Source organism: Gopherus evgoodei, chromosome 6, assembly GCF_007399415.2.
Source record: "Gopherus evgoodei ecotype Sinaloan lineage chromosome 6, rGopEvg1_v1.p, whole genome shotgun sequence".
In the NCBI taxonomy this organism is placed as follows: domain Eukaryota; kingdom Metazoa; phylum Chordata; order Testudines; family Testudinidae; genus Gopherus; species Gopherus evgoodei.
In genome coordinates this window covers 17483256-17499339 of record NC_044327.1, presented here as the reverse complement: position 1 = coordinate 17499339, position 16084 = coordinate 17483256, and the positions used below count along the sequence as shown (strand labels likewise).

Genomic DNA, 16084 nt, shown 5'->3' with positions numbered 1-16084 from the left:
TGGGTACTAAGTGAGGAAAACTACAGCTATTTCGTAATTCAAGAGGTTTAGGAGCTGTGTAGGGAGTCACAGGGTACAACTGAGGTTAAATTGTCTTTACAGGTTAAAGGGACACCGTCAACTCTAGCTGTACTTGGCTGAAAAACATTTTTTTTTTAAAGGAAGCCAACACTCAATAGAAATATCTTCATTAGACAGCATATAATTAAAGAGGAGACAAGAGAATGAGCAAAGAGAGGAAAACAAACAGATAGAAGTGGTGAGAGGGGGGAAGAGAACAGAAAACCCCACTAAGTGGCAAATTGTCACCAACCACTTACTCTCCAGGAGAGAAGCATTCATGAGAGGGGTAGGGGTGGCGGGCCAAGGGTGCCCTGGCCAAAGCCTGCCCAGAGCAAGCCCAGCCCACAGCCAGCATCTCACCGTCAGAGAGCCATTCCTTCATGTTGCCCAGCACATAGGCAGGATTCAGGGTCTTCTCAATGTACTGCCTGTAGCACCGCAGGCTTTCCTTCTGCTCCGCAGTCATCTGGGCTCCCGTTTATTGGCGCACCCCTGCAGAACTAGTTCCCAGCTTCTCTTTTTGCCCTGTGCCCTGGCTTCACGCTTGAAAAGGAGAGAAAATCCCTTCGCTGCAAAGCACCCTGCAGCTGCAGCTGGTGGGGGGTGGTGCCCCGAGCTCTGGACTGCAGCAGGGAAGTTCTCCCTGACCTTTCACAGAGGAGGGGAACAGCCTCGGCGCAAGCTCGCAGCTCGCCACTGACGGAGACTCACTGAACAGCGGCTGGCTCAGAGGGAAGAGGATAACGCCCAAGCCACCGGGGTAGGGGGAGGAGAAAAGAAACTAAGCAGAAGGGAAACTGAAACGTAGCCCACAAGCACAGGCAGAGGGGAGGTGCAGAGAGGCAGCCAATCCAGCTGCCAGGGGGATAACCAGCGGTGAATGGCAGCAGGAGCTGCAGCAAGGCATAGCGGCTGATGCTGCTTTCCACCAGTTCCTGCCCTTCCGAAAGGGGGCGCGCGCACTCTGCCAGGCGTGTATGACAAGACTATCCAGCACTCCTATAAGTAAGGGGAACACGTTTTGGGAGGGATATTAAATCTCATGCCTTGGGATTTAAACCAATCTCAAACTATTCGAGATTTGAATCAGAGCTCATGTGGGGGGCAGATTATCCGCATCTGCCTACTGCAATGTGTGCATCTAAAGCAGGACACTGGACTAGTGGGTCCAGTCTAGTATGACACTTCCTGTGTTTTTATGTTCCTAAATCCATTAAAGACACAGCAAATCCTTCAAATTCAACAAGATCACAACCTCCTTTAAGCACCTCCATGTTCCTCCCACTAAATGGAAACAGTCTATTTACATATTCAAAAGGCAGAATCAACCCAGCAAGAAAACTTAGAACCAAAGCGTGTCATACCACCCATCTCCCTCGCCCAATGACACACAGATTTTTAAGACGGGAGTTTATATAAACCAGCTCATACTGTGCCTTAAGTGATCTTACTGTCCTGTGGTAATGGTGCCTTTGGGTAACTCTGACCATTGTAACACACAGTACTTGTTAGATTGATGGATTTATCCCACAGGACACTTTACAGACAAAACAAAATATTTTACTTTCAGGCTTCTCTCTCTTTCTTCTCAAAGCTTTATAGGTAAGTACTAGGACCAGACATGCCTGTGGGGAATCCCAGCTGAGTTTCTTAAAAGACAGGAACAATTTATACATATCTCCCTCTGAGATTCTCCCACATCGGCAGGAGGAAGGAGAGGCAAGTTAATCCATCGACATTCTCAGGGACCTGGCTGTTCTTCCAAATCCACAGTCAGCACATTCTGTGGATTCTGCACTAATCACAAAGATCTCTACAGACACTCTGATCTGTAGCATCAATCTCAGCTCTGGTCCCATTAGATTCCCTACTCCCGTCCTTTCAGTGCCAAGTGGTATTTTCAGAAATATTATTGAGCTACAGAAAAATTGCAGCCATTGGCGGGCCAGCCCCCCTCTGGGCTGTATAAGTAAGAGCCTTGTCAGCAGATTGAAGGACGTGATCATTCCCCTCTGTTCAGCATTGGTCAGGCCTCATCTATCTCATAGAACTGGAAGGGACCCCAAAAGGTCATTGAGTCCAGCCCCCTGCTTTCACTAGCAGGACCAACTACTGATTTTTGCCCCAGATTCATAAGTGGCCCCCTTAAGGGCTGAACTCACAACCCCGGGTTTAGAGGCTAATGCTCAAATCACCAAGCTATGTACTGTGCCCTGACTTGGGCCCCCACTACAAAAAGGATGTGGAAAAATTGGAAAAAGAGTCCAGCAGAGGGCAACAAAAATGATTAGGGGACTGGAGCACATGACTTATGAGGAGAGGCTGAGGGAACTGGGATTATTTAGTCTGCAGAGGAGAAGAATGAGGGAGGATTTGATAGCTGCTTCCAACTACCTGAAAGGGGGTTCCAAAGAGGATGGATCTAGACTGTTCTCAGAGGTAACAAATGACAGAACAAGGAGTAAGTCTTCCCAACAAGGTCTCAAGTTGCAGTGGAGGAGGTCTAGGTTGGATATTAGGAAAAACTTTTTCACTAGGAGAGTGGTGAAGCACTGGAATGGGTTACCCAGGGAGGTGGTGGAATCTCCTTCCTTAGAGGTTTTTAAGGTCAGGCTTGACAAAGCCCTGGCTGGGATGATTTAGTTGGGGATTGGTCCTGCTTTGAGCAGGGGGTTGGACTAGATGACCTCCTGAGATCCCTCCCACCCTGATATTCTATGATGCTAAGTATCTGACAGATGTTCAAGGAGCAGATTTATATCACATAGATTTATACATGGGGAGAATTGATGCATTCTGACTTGTATATTTAGTATACGTTTTTGAAAGTCATAACATTTCAACATAGAATATAGTTTAACATTTTATTATTTTGCAAATGTCAGTTGCATACATGCTGCAATTATCTGCACATTTGACCATCACCAGCATGAATACACAGTCAAGTAAATGAAAACAATCATGCCATTAGATATGAAATTGTTCTTCTGTGAAAGGCGTTGTGCTGAAGGGTTGCACATTGTCAGAAGTTCAGATGAATATAGGCCAAGATGAGCTTGTCTTTTAGCCAAAAAGCTCGCCCAGGCTGGAAAGCCCTTGAAGGGAAATTAGGATTAAAGGGGTTTATTTGATGGCCCTTACTAGTTATCTAGCACAGTTTTGGTCTCATGAGGAGATGAAGCTGTCCATAAAAGGAAAAGTACAGGCAAGCTTAACACAGACCTTGAGAGAGGAAAAGGAGAAATGATGTGGGAAATATGCCATGAATTTTGTTATGGTGCCACAATTGTTAGATAAGCAGTAGGAGTAAGGGTAATATAGAAGATAATTATTTGGACCTAGTTGGAAGATCTGTTGTTTCCTAAAAGATATTTATGGACTGGACAGCCCAACAGTGTTTGGCATTTTATAAAACCTCTAGCTTTGTGAAACAGTTTTTATGATGGTGGAAGAACAAAAAATATAGGTGTCTAGTAGAATGGAGAAAACATCCTCCCCAAAACAGAGATGGCGGAACAGTAAACTGAGTGCCTTGTATAAATATACAGAGATGAACATGAAGAAAAAAGACACTAAAAATTGTGGAAAAAAAAAACACTACAGGAAAAATATGTATATCAGTTTCTGTGTTTTTTGACAGCTGGGATATGAATTTGCTCCATGGTTAAGAATTGACAACAGATCCAAAAATCAGGCATGCTTCTTCCAGGTCCAGTTACAAGGCTGCAGAAAAGGGAAGATTATGGTGTGCAACTATCCTTAGCAAAAAAACGAGGCAAGAAATACAGAACGCATGGGGCCAAATGGGGCCACCTCTCATCAAAGCTCAAAAATCTGGCTTTGGGTGGAACATTTTGCCCCTTAGCCTTCTGGGTTGGCATGGAATAGCTGCACTGGTGCTCTAGTGGTAGAGACAAATGGGGTTCCTATACACCTAATACATTGGTTGTCAGCTACTGCAGCACAGACCTGTCTAGTGGCTATACCCGCAGCCCTCCATTCTGTTGCAAAGAAAGGCACAGCAGAGTCCAAGTGGCATAGAGACTTCCCAGCACACACCCTGCTTTAGCACAGTACAACTATTCTGCTTGTATATAAACAGAAGGTAGGGCAACACGTGTGACTTAATATAGTGACTGATTAGTTTCTCATATGTTCGGAACGTTTTCTACTCTAGGAGGTGCCGGCTTTCATTTTTTTACACACCAAAAGTGAGCAAAATCAAAGGACATGTCATCTGATCATATGAGGTCTCGCCCAAGAAAAGCAAGTAAGTCTTAGAATCATAGAATATCAGGGTTGGAAGGGACCTCAGGAGGTCATCTAGTCCAACCCCCTGCTCAAAGCAGGACCAATCCACAACATCATCATCCCAGCCAGGGCTTTGTCAAGCCTGACCTTAAAAACCTCTAAGGAAGGAGTTTCCACCACCTCCCTAGGTAACCCATTCCAGTGCGTCATCACCCTCCTAGTGAAAAAGTTTTTCCTAATATCCAACCTAAACCTCCCCCACTGCAACTTGAGACCATTACTCCTTGTTCTGTCATCTGCTACCACTGAGAACAATCTGGATCCATCCTCTAGACCACTTCACCTATTTATATGGTAGAGACAGTCTCTCTTTGTACAGCTTATAGCAGGTCTAGTGTATCTTGTATCCTGAGATGCAGGACTAAAGGAGATAGGCCTGAGAAATACTTCTGTAACCGCAACACATTTTTAGTGTGTATATTTTCCTCACATAATGTGCCTGAGCTGTTTTAAGCATTTTGCTCAATTTTACATAAGGTGGTTATATCTGTACTAAAGGAAATATGATTTTATAGTCACAATGTAGCATGTACAATATAAAGTGATGCTTCCTGGCTAATGCAATGTTATAACAAATACATACATGTGGGACTCAGTTATGGCTCTATGAGTGGGTGGGGGAGCTGCACTGCCTGAGTGGTGGAGGCTAAAGGCATTCCTAGTCTTGGGAGCATCCTCTCACAGTGGCAATTGAGGCATCTACAGACCAACAATAATACACGCTTTCTTTGGTGCAGACCTACATACACTTGGCTGGAGGGTTACATAGCCCCCTGCACCTGCCACCAAGTCTATGGTCATACTCTTCACCTACCGGCCACACATGACCCCTTCGTGGGGCTGACGGATACCAACAGTGCATTCCTCACTATGGGCACTACAGCAGCATAGTTATGGTGTTGTAGCTAGGCTGCTGTAAGGGTGTAGTGCAGACAGACTACAGCAATGGAAGGGTTCCCCCCCACACACCCATTGCTGTAGGATCTCCATCTCTGAGCAATGGTAGGTAGGTGGACAGAAGCATTCTTCTATTGACCTAGCAGCAGCTACATGGGGGGTTAAGTTGACATAGCTACAGTGCTCAGGGATATCGCTCTTTCACACCTCAGTGCCATAGCTATGTTGACCTATATTTTTAGAGTAGACCAAGCCTCAGTTAGTGCACGCAGACATATTATGGCTTCTCCCTCTACAGAAACCATGGAGAAGAGGTTCCTTTCACTCCATTCACCACTAGAAATACCCATGCTGTGTGGAACTGCTATTATTACATAAAGATGAGGGTGTAACTGCAGAGACAGAGGTCATCCTGCATCTTGAGAGCTGAACAGCAGACCATAACTGCAGGCCCTGGTTACTGAGTTCCACTATGTTTAAATGAAAGTAGTTTGTTAAATACAAGCTCTCCTTGCCTTACTGTGAAGTACTCCACAAGCAAAGATTACCATAATTTAGCCTTTATTATTTGGACTAATTATACTTCCATATTAGTTAAACAGCATTTCACCAATGGAGTTGGGATATATTTTCACCCAATAGTATACACAATAAGAGTCCATGAAAATGTTACATTTCTTCTGGGAGGATTAGAGCCTCAAGAGCTGAATATATCTCTATGAAACTTGCGGCCACAGTCAGCGCCAGCATTGGCTTTGTGGCTAAGCAAGTCAGTATGCACAGCTTTCTTCTGGGTGTCTTCTTAGGGAAAGGACCCAGAATATTCACAGCTACATGCTGAAATGGAACCTCACTTATGGGGAGTGGCTGGAGAGGGGCCTTTACTTGGTCATATTGCACCTGGGAGCCATACAAACTCTTCTTCAAAAGTCTAACTTTTCTTTACCCCTATAGAGAAGAGAACTCCTGACAACCATTCCACATTATTTTTAAGCTGTGCTACATGGAAGACTCTTTTAATGTCCTTAAGAACCATTTGATGTTATCCATCATCTATGACTTTAGGTCTTCCTGAGGGAAAGCCAACCACAGGTGGATAAAACAGGAGGAAAACACCACTAATACATCCCCCCTTAAGCTCCCCTTTATCATTCCACTAGCAGGCAGGAGGAAATAGTTTCCCCAGCTTTCATCATAGAAATAGATGACCTGCTGGCTTCTGCACAGAACACAAAATCTTTCCACAGAGCACCTGAGTGTCTGCATCACTTCTAGGACATTGTCAGACCTTCCTTCCAGTTCCTATCAGCGTGGTTCCATTATAGCCACCCTGCCAGGGCTGCCCCAGGCTCAAACAATAGGTGCTGGGAGTGGGAAGCTCCAAGTAATAAAAGTGACCAAAACATGGTCTTGTTCATATATTAGGTCTGCAGTTTTGTTCATTTGCTTTCAATACCTCACCAAGATCTTCCCCTGGGATTTCACTCTGGTGTGGAATACAGATGCCCAACACCCCGGGAAAGTCATGGGAAAATGGGGGGCATAGCCCATGACAATCTGGGGACTCTGGTAAGTCTGCTTTCTCTGCTTTGCAGAGCGTCTTTCAAAAATTTGAAGCTAAAATCTCAAATTTCTTCTAAAAGTGCAGGAAGACTTCAGAGACCCTAACTAAATTAACATGCACAAAAATGTTTTCATGGTTTCTTCATCTGATTTTTCTTTTTTAATTTCAGTGAAAATAGTTTTCTTGTTGAATTAAAACACATTTCCCTGCCATGATGGAAACTCCAACACAACAATGTGTGCTAGGGCTTGAGATCCAGAAAGTGAAACATCACCACAGGAAGTGAAGAGAATTAAACAAACCAGAAGAATGTCCCTGCCCAAACCGAGTGGAAGGCGAATGTTAAAAGAGAAGGAACCAGCAAAACTGGTGAACACTGAATTTGATTTTAAAAAAATTATTTGAATTCTTTCATCCCATGGACACACTTGGTAAAAAATACATACTGTAATTTCTCTACACAACCTCCTTCTGACCACATTGTAAATCATAGTCATCCAGGTGGGTACCTCTCTAGCATGTTACTATACTAATTGCTCATTCTGTTTTATGAATTAGTCTTTTTTTTTTTTCCACTATGGTCAGCTACTTGGAGTGATCAACGGGATATCATATGCACACCTTCCAACAGCATCTATTCCTCAGTTACAGTATGTATATAAAGACCTGGAAATAAAGAACAAGTTAAGATTTCATTTTCTCACAGCACTCTCTCTCTCACGGTTTCACAGAAAGAGAATACCAATAGTTTGTGCTGTCTACATTTTAAATGTGCCTTCTAAATTGGAGGAAATGGTTAAAGTTGAGATTTGCCAGTATTTTTAGGAAGCCTAACCCCTTCTTCCCACATTTACTTCCTCCATGCCTACGAAACTTGAAATATTCCTAAAATATTTCTGTCTCTCCAATGAAGGAGGTTATGAATGGGAAGTGCGTTGTTTGACAAAGTGGAGGTCTTTTCCATACTGCTTTGGAATTGTGGATGATCTTAAATTATAGAAATTAATGTATGATAAAAAGCCAGTATCTATGAGGAATCAACATGAGTTAACAGGGTTCTGTATTATCATGGGTGGTCATTTTCAAACCCCCCCCCCAAAAAAAAAATGGGGAGGGGGAAATTTGGTAAAAGAACTAGAAAACAGCAGGTAAAACAGACAGAAAATCTCTGAAACCTCCAAGAATGAAAACCTTGTAAATTCAAAATGATCAAAGAAATATTCTCCAACCAAATACTTAAATTCAGAGACATAAAGGAAAGATAACACACACTAGGACCAAGGTTCACACAAAGAAAAGGACTGTATTGTCAAGGTTTTTTCCCCCACTTTGAACTTTAGAGTACAAATGTGGGGGACCTGCATGAACCCTTCTAAGCTTAATTCCTATCTTAGATCTGGTAATGCTGCCATCAGCCAGAATATAGTGTCTGGCACACTTTCTGTTCCCCAAAATCCTTCCCTGGGGAACACAAATCCAAACCCCTTGGGTCTTAAAACAAGGAGAAATTAACCATCCCCCTCCTTTCCCCCCCCCCAGACTTTCCCCTCCCTGGGTTGCCTTGAGAGGCTTCACACCAGTCCAGACTCCTTGGATCTTAAAACATGGAGGAATTAACCATTCCCCCTCCTTTCCCCCCACCAATCCCTGGTGAGTTCAGACTTAATTCCTTGGATTCTAAAACAAGGAAAAATCAATCAGGTTCTTAAAAAGAAAGCTTTTAATTAAAGAAAGAAAAGGTAAAAATTATCTCTGTAAAATCAGGATGGAAAATGCTTTACAGGGTACTCAGATTCATATAGACTAGAGGGACCGCCCCCCACCGCCTTACATTCAAAGTTACAGCAAATAGAGGTAAAAATCCTTCCAGGAAAAAGACTCATTTACAAGTTAAGAAAACAAACATAAGACTAATCCGCCTTGCCTGGCTATTACTTACAATTTTGAAACATGAAAGACTGATTCAGAAAGATTGGGAAAGCCTGGGTGTACGTCTTGTTCAGAGACATAATGGAAAAACAACGCACACTAGGATCAAGGTTCACACAAAGAAAAGGACTGTATAGACAGCATCATGGCCACCAGGTGTTTGCTGCATGTTTGCCTTGTACTGCTCTTTCAAGCTCACCCAGGATGTTGTCTAACTTCCAGTGTCCCAGAAGGAGAATGCCAAGGTGGCAATCTAAGAGATCCTCCAAGAGATCTTCAACATCTTTAGCAAAAACCTCACCCAAAGTGCCTGGGATGGGATTTACATAGTCAAGTTCCAAAGTGGACATTAGCAGCAAATTCAGCAGCTGGAGGCATGTTTGAGAGCACAGATGGAGAAGGAATTAACCAACCCAGAAAGTGAGAACCTGCAGCTCACCAGTCGGAGAGTGAAACAATACTTTCAGAGGATGGATGCTTTCCTGAAAGAAAAGCAATAAAGCCTGTGCCTGGGAGATCATTTGCATGGAAATACCCAGATGTTTTTTACTGGTTGACAAACTCACTAGAAGGCTTAGTAACTAAGGTACAGTACAAAACTGGAGTAAATGAATTAACGTTAGTGTAATTTATACAGCTGAACAGAGATAGCAGATATTTTATAACTCTGCTTATATAGAGCCTGATCCTTCTACAGGGTCAATGGCCAAATAGCAACTGATTTCCATGGCAGCAGCTTTAGGCTCTTCCTGTCCTGTGCTGGAAATGGATTTATTTTTCTGTGTTACTAGTGTTATTTAGGTTTGTGATTCTTCATAATCTCCCATATATCAGGTGATGTTATACATTACATAATTGGCAGTCCATGCAAAAACGTACATATTTCTGGAATCCTCAGCCACCTCACCAGTACTTTGATCATCAAATGATACTTCCCCTCCACCTCGAAAGCACTCTGACTTCTACATAGGAAGTGTTTCTATTATGATCATGGTTGTTATTTATTCATCTGTCCTCATCATATATCAAAGCTTGAGAAGTTTCCTAGAGACATTTATAAAAAAAATATGAACGTAGCGTAAGACTTGTGAGAGTAGGAGGTATAAAAAGATATTTCCATTTAATTTATTGACATTAATACAGTGGAAAATGTATTCTTCCCTTTGTGTTTCAACCAAATCTCATTTCATTCCAGCTGCGGATGCAGTGACTACAGAGGTTAAAACAGTTGGATGAAATTGTACCGTGTAGCGGATTCCCTCCTCTCTACTAATCCTTCCCACAGCAGAATGCTTGACCTTGTATTATGCAATACACTCACTCCATAATGAAATTCCAACTGCCCATATTACAATTCATGTGATAATACTCTATTGATTTACTCAAAGTTTAAATTGCAAAATGAAGGATATCCATGCAAAAAAGTTATAGCAAAATTATGAAAGGGTTAGACCTTAAACATTGTTGCCATTATGTGTTTGCTATATATTTCTGTGGTTCAACTCTTCTCTCATCAAATCTCATCTCTGAACTGTAACATGCTGCTTAACCACAGTATATCAGAATAACAAATGTGAACTGGAAAAACTTTCAAACAAAAAAGATGGGCATAATTTTGGGGTTCTAACCCACAGTTTGAGAACCACTGCATTAGAGGTTCTGAGCATATTTTCCTAACTTTGTATTTAATCAGGCAGCCCTGAAACTAGGAACCTGCAAAGGTGGGAATTGAACCGAAGAGTTCCAACTTCCAGTCCTACACTCCAGTACCATCCTTCTTCAAGAAGCACGTGGTCAGGCCCTGCTAGAAAAGCCTTTTGGAGGCTAGGGTGCACACAAGGATACACATAAGCATCATCAAGCACTTGGCAGGTTGCCCACACAACTTTAATTCTGCTTTCTTGTATACCCATCCTGTGCCATAATAAAGCAGGGCTTCTATGGAAAAAGATAACGTGGTCATGTAATTAAAGACTATCATAGTGCAAATGCACAAGGGGAATGAGTTAAAGTTTCTAATAAAGCAGAACCTCAATTACGAACTGACCAGTCAACCACATGCCTCATCTGGAACAAGACGTATACAAAGAGGCAGCAACAGAGCAAATACAGTACAGTACTGTGTTACATGTAAACTACTAACAAATAAAGGGAAAGCAGCTTTTTTCTTCTCCACAGTAAAGTTTCAAAGCTGTATTAAGTCACTGTTCAGCTGTAAACTTTCAAAAGAAAAACCCCAACATTTTGTTCAGAGTTACGAACAACCTCCATTCCTGAGGAGTTCGCAACTCTGAGGTTCTGCTGCTGTTCAAGCAGTACGAAAACTGTGTGTAGAAAAGCCTTGAATAAATACATTTGAAGTGCTGTATCCCCTTCCAGTTACATAGCAGACCACTATGACCTAAACCACAAGTATAAGGAGGCCTGCACTGTTTCTTTAAAGCTAGTAGGAAGCCAGGCAGGAGTGGGATGGTAGAGGTTCGGAGAAGCCTTACAGTGAAGGAGAGACAGAAGCTTTAGGGATAAAACTGCTTTCCTTATTCTACTAAAGCTCATGGTTCAACATCATAAAAAAGTGACACCATCTGCGGTTCTTTAGAATTGTCACTTAACTGCACAATCCATATGCATTGTAAAAAGCAGGTTAGCCAATGTAACTTATACTTGGGATATGACAGTTACAAACACTGATTTTTATTTATCACAAAATGTTAAAGTCTAATTTGTTTTTACTCATCATATGCTACTGAATAGATGGGGAATTCAAAATGCACTGAAAGTGAACTTTGCAACAATGAAGAAAAACATTTCTAAAAACTAAAAAACAGAATACGGTACAATACATACCAGACAGAAACCAATACAAGATACAATGATTGGTTCTCTCAGCAGCTGCAGCTCTGGTTGGTGCTGACATACTCCTTAAGCGTTACACCAGCTACTGTAGTAAGGAGAAGTACTGTAAATCTCTCATGCGTGATGAAGACCAATGACAAAGTAATAACCATTATATTCAATTAGTCTCTTGGTGTCCTAGGTTAATTTACTTTCAGCATGGGAATCACAAGCAATGAATGTAGTACATCGGTATTTTCTTATTAAGATTACAGAACTCTGAAATATGTAGTTTACATAGTTTTAAAGTATAAACTTTAAGCTTGAGGTGGGGAACCATGGTTTTACTCATCCAAATTTGAAGAGCACATTTTCATGATTTAAAATATTGTATTTATTTTAAGGTGTATGTGAAACATCCTGCCGCAGTGTTTGAAACTCGCCACTGAACAATTGTACTTGTGTCTGGGAAACAGAAAGGGAAACTTATCAGTCATCTGGTTTCATTTATCCAGTCATATAGATCTACCCACCGAACTCTGACAGACTGACAACTCTGGAGACTGCCATTCTCTATTTATCCACAGTACGGGTGAAACACAGACAGTGGCTCCCACACAGCACTCCATCACCATCATTCACACCTACTATGGTGGCCTGGCAACAGGATACTTCAGTCTTTACGGGCCATTCTGTCCTTGATCTTTGCTGAATGTGCAGTAAGGCTTCTATTTGGGGCCAACTGTGGTGGTCCTGACATGGACAAATATTCATGGAACAAAACAGACCAGCAAGCTAATTGTATATAGGCTCACAGCAGCCAACAGTCTTTCAGTCACTCTAAACCTGTAACTACTATGAATTATTTGTACCAATGTGCTAAGTGATATACAAACACAAAAAGAGAGATGGCCCCAGACCCAAAGACTACAGACCTAGCCAAAAATGTGAGCCATCAACCTACAAGTGACTCTTTCCAGTCTCATCACCAAATAAGTAAGCCAGTCAGTCCTCATCTGCTAGTTTACATAGTCTTAGATCATATTATAATGGAAGGATCTATATATATTATACATACATACATACATACACACACACACTTTCAAATATTGGGACCTAAGTTTTCACATGAACGTTCCAGCACCCAAAATTGTTGGTTGCTGAAACCTTCAGGTGCCCATCTGCAGATTCCTTCATGCAGCCTTATTTTCAGAAAGGGATGAGGTCTCTGAAGATAAGGCCCCTCTTAGGTGTCTCAAGGAGGGCACCAAAATGAAGACCAAGATTATTACCTCGACTGTGTTCTGTGGAACTCCTTTGTGTTTGATATCACTTAAGTTCCACAGACAGGACGGGATGACATTCCCTACTTGAACTAGTGGCTCCAAACGATGCAGCTTTGTGAGTCGTCATGTCTTCAGACATGGGAGTGGGCACGAGAGATGGTCTACAGATATCTCTGAAATTGTTATTTTTGTCTTGATAGCATCTCCTTAGGCAGAAATTAAATACTGTGCCAGAATTCAACCCTGAATAATACCCACTCTTGCCAAAAGAGGTATGAGGTTTTTAGTGATCAGTTTGATGATGTCTCATGTGAGATGCGCTCTCTCCAGCAGCATATTGCCTCTAATCACGATGGTGCATTGGTTTCAGTACCAATTCACAGAGTAGAGTGCCACCTAAAGAATCACCAGAACTACTTATACAATTATAATTTTCCTAAACTCTCTCCTATTGGAAACTATTAAGGAGATTGAAGGCATACTGAAGATACAAATGCCAAAGTTCAGTAAAGAGCAGTCAGTCTCTTTTTCGGAATACGACCTACACCAAAGGTAGTATTGAGCTGTAAAGAGTCAATCTGCAAAAAAATTAAACACATTTCGTAAATTACACTCTAGGTTGAATTTTCAAGGGGCCTCTGAAAATGCACTTAGACTTGTCACCTTTAATTTTCTAGTTCTCATGCACAGGCAAAATGGTGGAATATCTGAAACCTAAACAGGCAACTGAAATACACTGCTACCTCGATATAATGCCACCCGATATAACACAATTTTTAATATAACGCCGTAAAGCAGTGATCTCGGGGGGGGGAGGGTTCACACACACTCTGGTGGATCAAAGCAAGTTCAGTATAACACAGTTTCACCTATAACACAATATGATTTTTTGGCTCCCAAGGACAGTGTTATATCGAGGTAGAGGTGTATTTAAATCCAATCAACTGTTCTCACTGAGCTTTTCTTTGAAAAAACTATTAAAAAGTTTCTATTACGGTTTTGCCATTTTCCTTCAAACATGCCCAACCTGAATTTTGGAACTTAACTTTAAATACCATGTGTTAAAAGAAAAGATGTCTTATCCTTGCTTTTATTCATCTTGAAGCATGGCTTCTGTGACATCCTATAAATAGATAATTTGTTCTGATAATTCAGAATGACTAGCACGTCTCTCTCACCAACAGAAGTTGGTCCACTAAGAGAGATTTCCTCACCTGCTTTGTGTCTCTGTTTACATAATTACCAAGGTAAGCCACAAGATCACTTGTGTAATAATACCACCAGGTAACCCAAAAAGTGCATTTCTAAGAGGGTGTGCATTTCCAGAGCTGTAAATACAAGATTTCAGTCTTAACTCAAAAAAAAATCTGAAATCTGTATTATGTTCATTTAGAAAGTTCATAAGCAAAAATATTTTCAATTCATTTTCCCATCACAACCAAATATTAAAAAAATTAATAGGGTTCACGTTCCAGTTTATGCACTTGATTTGTTTTCCATACATGGATAGCACTCAATAAGAGCTCTTAATAAAACTGAAAACTTAATAGCATTGACAGGGTTTAAATAGTTTCCTCTTAGAAAATAAGCATTCCCCCTGCATCTCAGCACTTGTGCACCAAACGAGTTACTCTTGGCTACACTTGCAGCTGTAGAGCGCTTGAAGTTAAACCCACCTTTGGAGAGCGCACCAGGGAAAACGCTGCAGTCTGTCCACAGTGAGAGCTGAAAGCGCATTGGTGTGGCCACATTAGCAGCACTTGCACCTGTATTAGGAGCGACGCATTATAGACAGCTATCCCAGTGTTCAAGTGGCTGCAACGTGCTTTTCAAATGGGGGTGGAGCGTGACAGGGAGTGTGGGGGATGGAGTGTGTTTTGGGGTGCTGAGTGTGTCAGCAGGCTGTCTTGTAAGTTCAGACCCTCCTCCCCCCCGCCTCTCTCTCACACGCTCAAAGCAAACATTAGCTGCTTTTTTCCTCCGAGCAGCCAGCACTCAGAATCAGAGCCCTCTCTCATACACTCAAAGCAAACATTAGCTGTTTGTTTTTTTCTCAGACCAGATAAACAGCCAGCACTCCCAAACGGGAGCATTGAAAGGGCACTTCTGTCATAAACAGATAGTTAAGGGTTAATAGAACAGAAGTACTTCATGTCTCTTTTGCCTGTAAAGGGTTAACAAGATCAGTGAGCCTGGCTGTCATCTGACCAGAGGACCAATCAGGGGACAGGATACTTTCAAATTTACAAAGATAATTTTTACTGTGTTTTCTTTCTTTAATTAAAAGTTTTTCTTGTTTAAGAACCTGATTTTTTTTTAATTCCGGTGAGATCCCAGGGGACTGGGTCTGGATCCACCAGGGAATTGGTGGGGAGAAAGGAGGGAAGGGGGAGAGAAAGGTTAATTTTCTCTCTGTGTTAGGATTACTTTCTCTCTCAGGGAGAGTCTGGGAGGGGGAAAGAGAAGGAGGGGGGAAGGTGGATTTTCCTCTGTTTTAAGATTCAAGGAGTTTGAATCACAGTGATCTTCCAGGGTAACCCAGGGAGGGGAAGTCTGGGAGAGGCAACGGTGGGGGAAAGGGTTTACTTTCCTTGTGTTAAGATCCAGAGGGACTGGGTCTTGGGGATCCCTGGGCAAGGTTTTGGGGGGGGACTGGAGTGTACCAGGCACTGGAATTTCTGGTTGGTGGCAGCGCTACAAGTACTAAGCTGTAACTGAGTTTAGAGGAATTCATGCTGGTACCCCATCTTTTGGACGCTAAGTTTCAGAGTGGGGAATTATACCACGACAACTTCCATCCTGAGTTCACAACGAAGACAAGAGAGGCCACTTCAGTTAAGGGGATTACGGGACGGTTCCGGAGGTCAATTAGAGCATTGTAGCATTACTTCTTGTTTACACTGGCACTGAAGTGTCCCACCCAATACAACCGCTGTTAATCCTCTCGTGGAGTAACAGGAGCGCTCCAGCCAGGGAGTCAGAGCACTCTACGGGCCTTACCAGTGTGGACAGGGAGTAAAGTAGAGAACTCTGAGAGGTTCTATTGTGGTATAACATGCAAGTGTAGCCAAGGCCTCTATGTTTCAGTCTGCTTCTGACTCCAAACCTCTACTGAAATGCCATTGCTGCAGACATCTCATTCCTTCTCGCTTCCTTGTTGCCCTCTTTATTAGCCTCCTTCTCCTACTGCATCCAGCTC

The 16084-nt window shown here is 42.3% G+C and overlaps 1 protein-coding gene across 2 annotated transcripts in view; it reads right to left on the bottom strand.

Annotated features, from left to right (window-relative positions):
• Window positions 1–817, bottom strand: part of DDX58 (DExD/H-box helicase 58) — a 39184-nt gene extending 38367 nt beyond the window's left edge. For both annotated transcript variants that reach the window (XM_030565763.1, XM_030565764.1), the window contains exon 1: window positions 424–817. In XM_030565763.1, coding sequence (XP_030421623.1) covers window positions 424–529 — 106 coding nt within the window. In that variant the 5' untranslated portion in view covers window positions 530–817. The remainder of the gene's footprint in view (window positions 1–423) is intronic.
• Window positions 818–16084: the final 15267 nt, after the last annotated feature.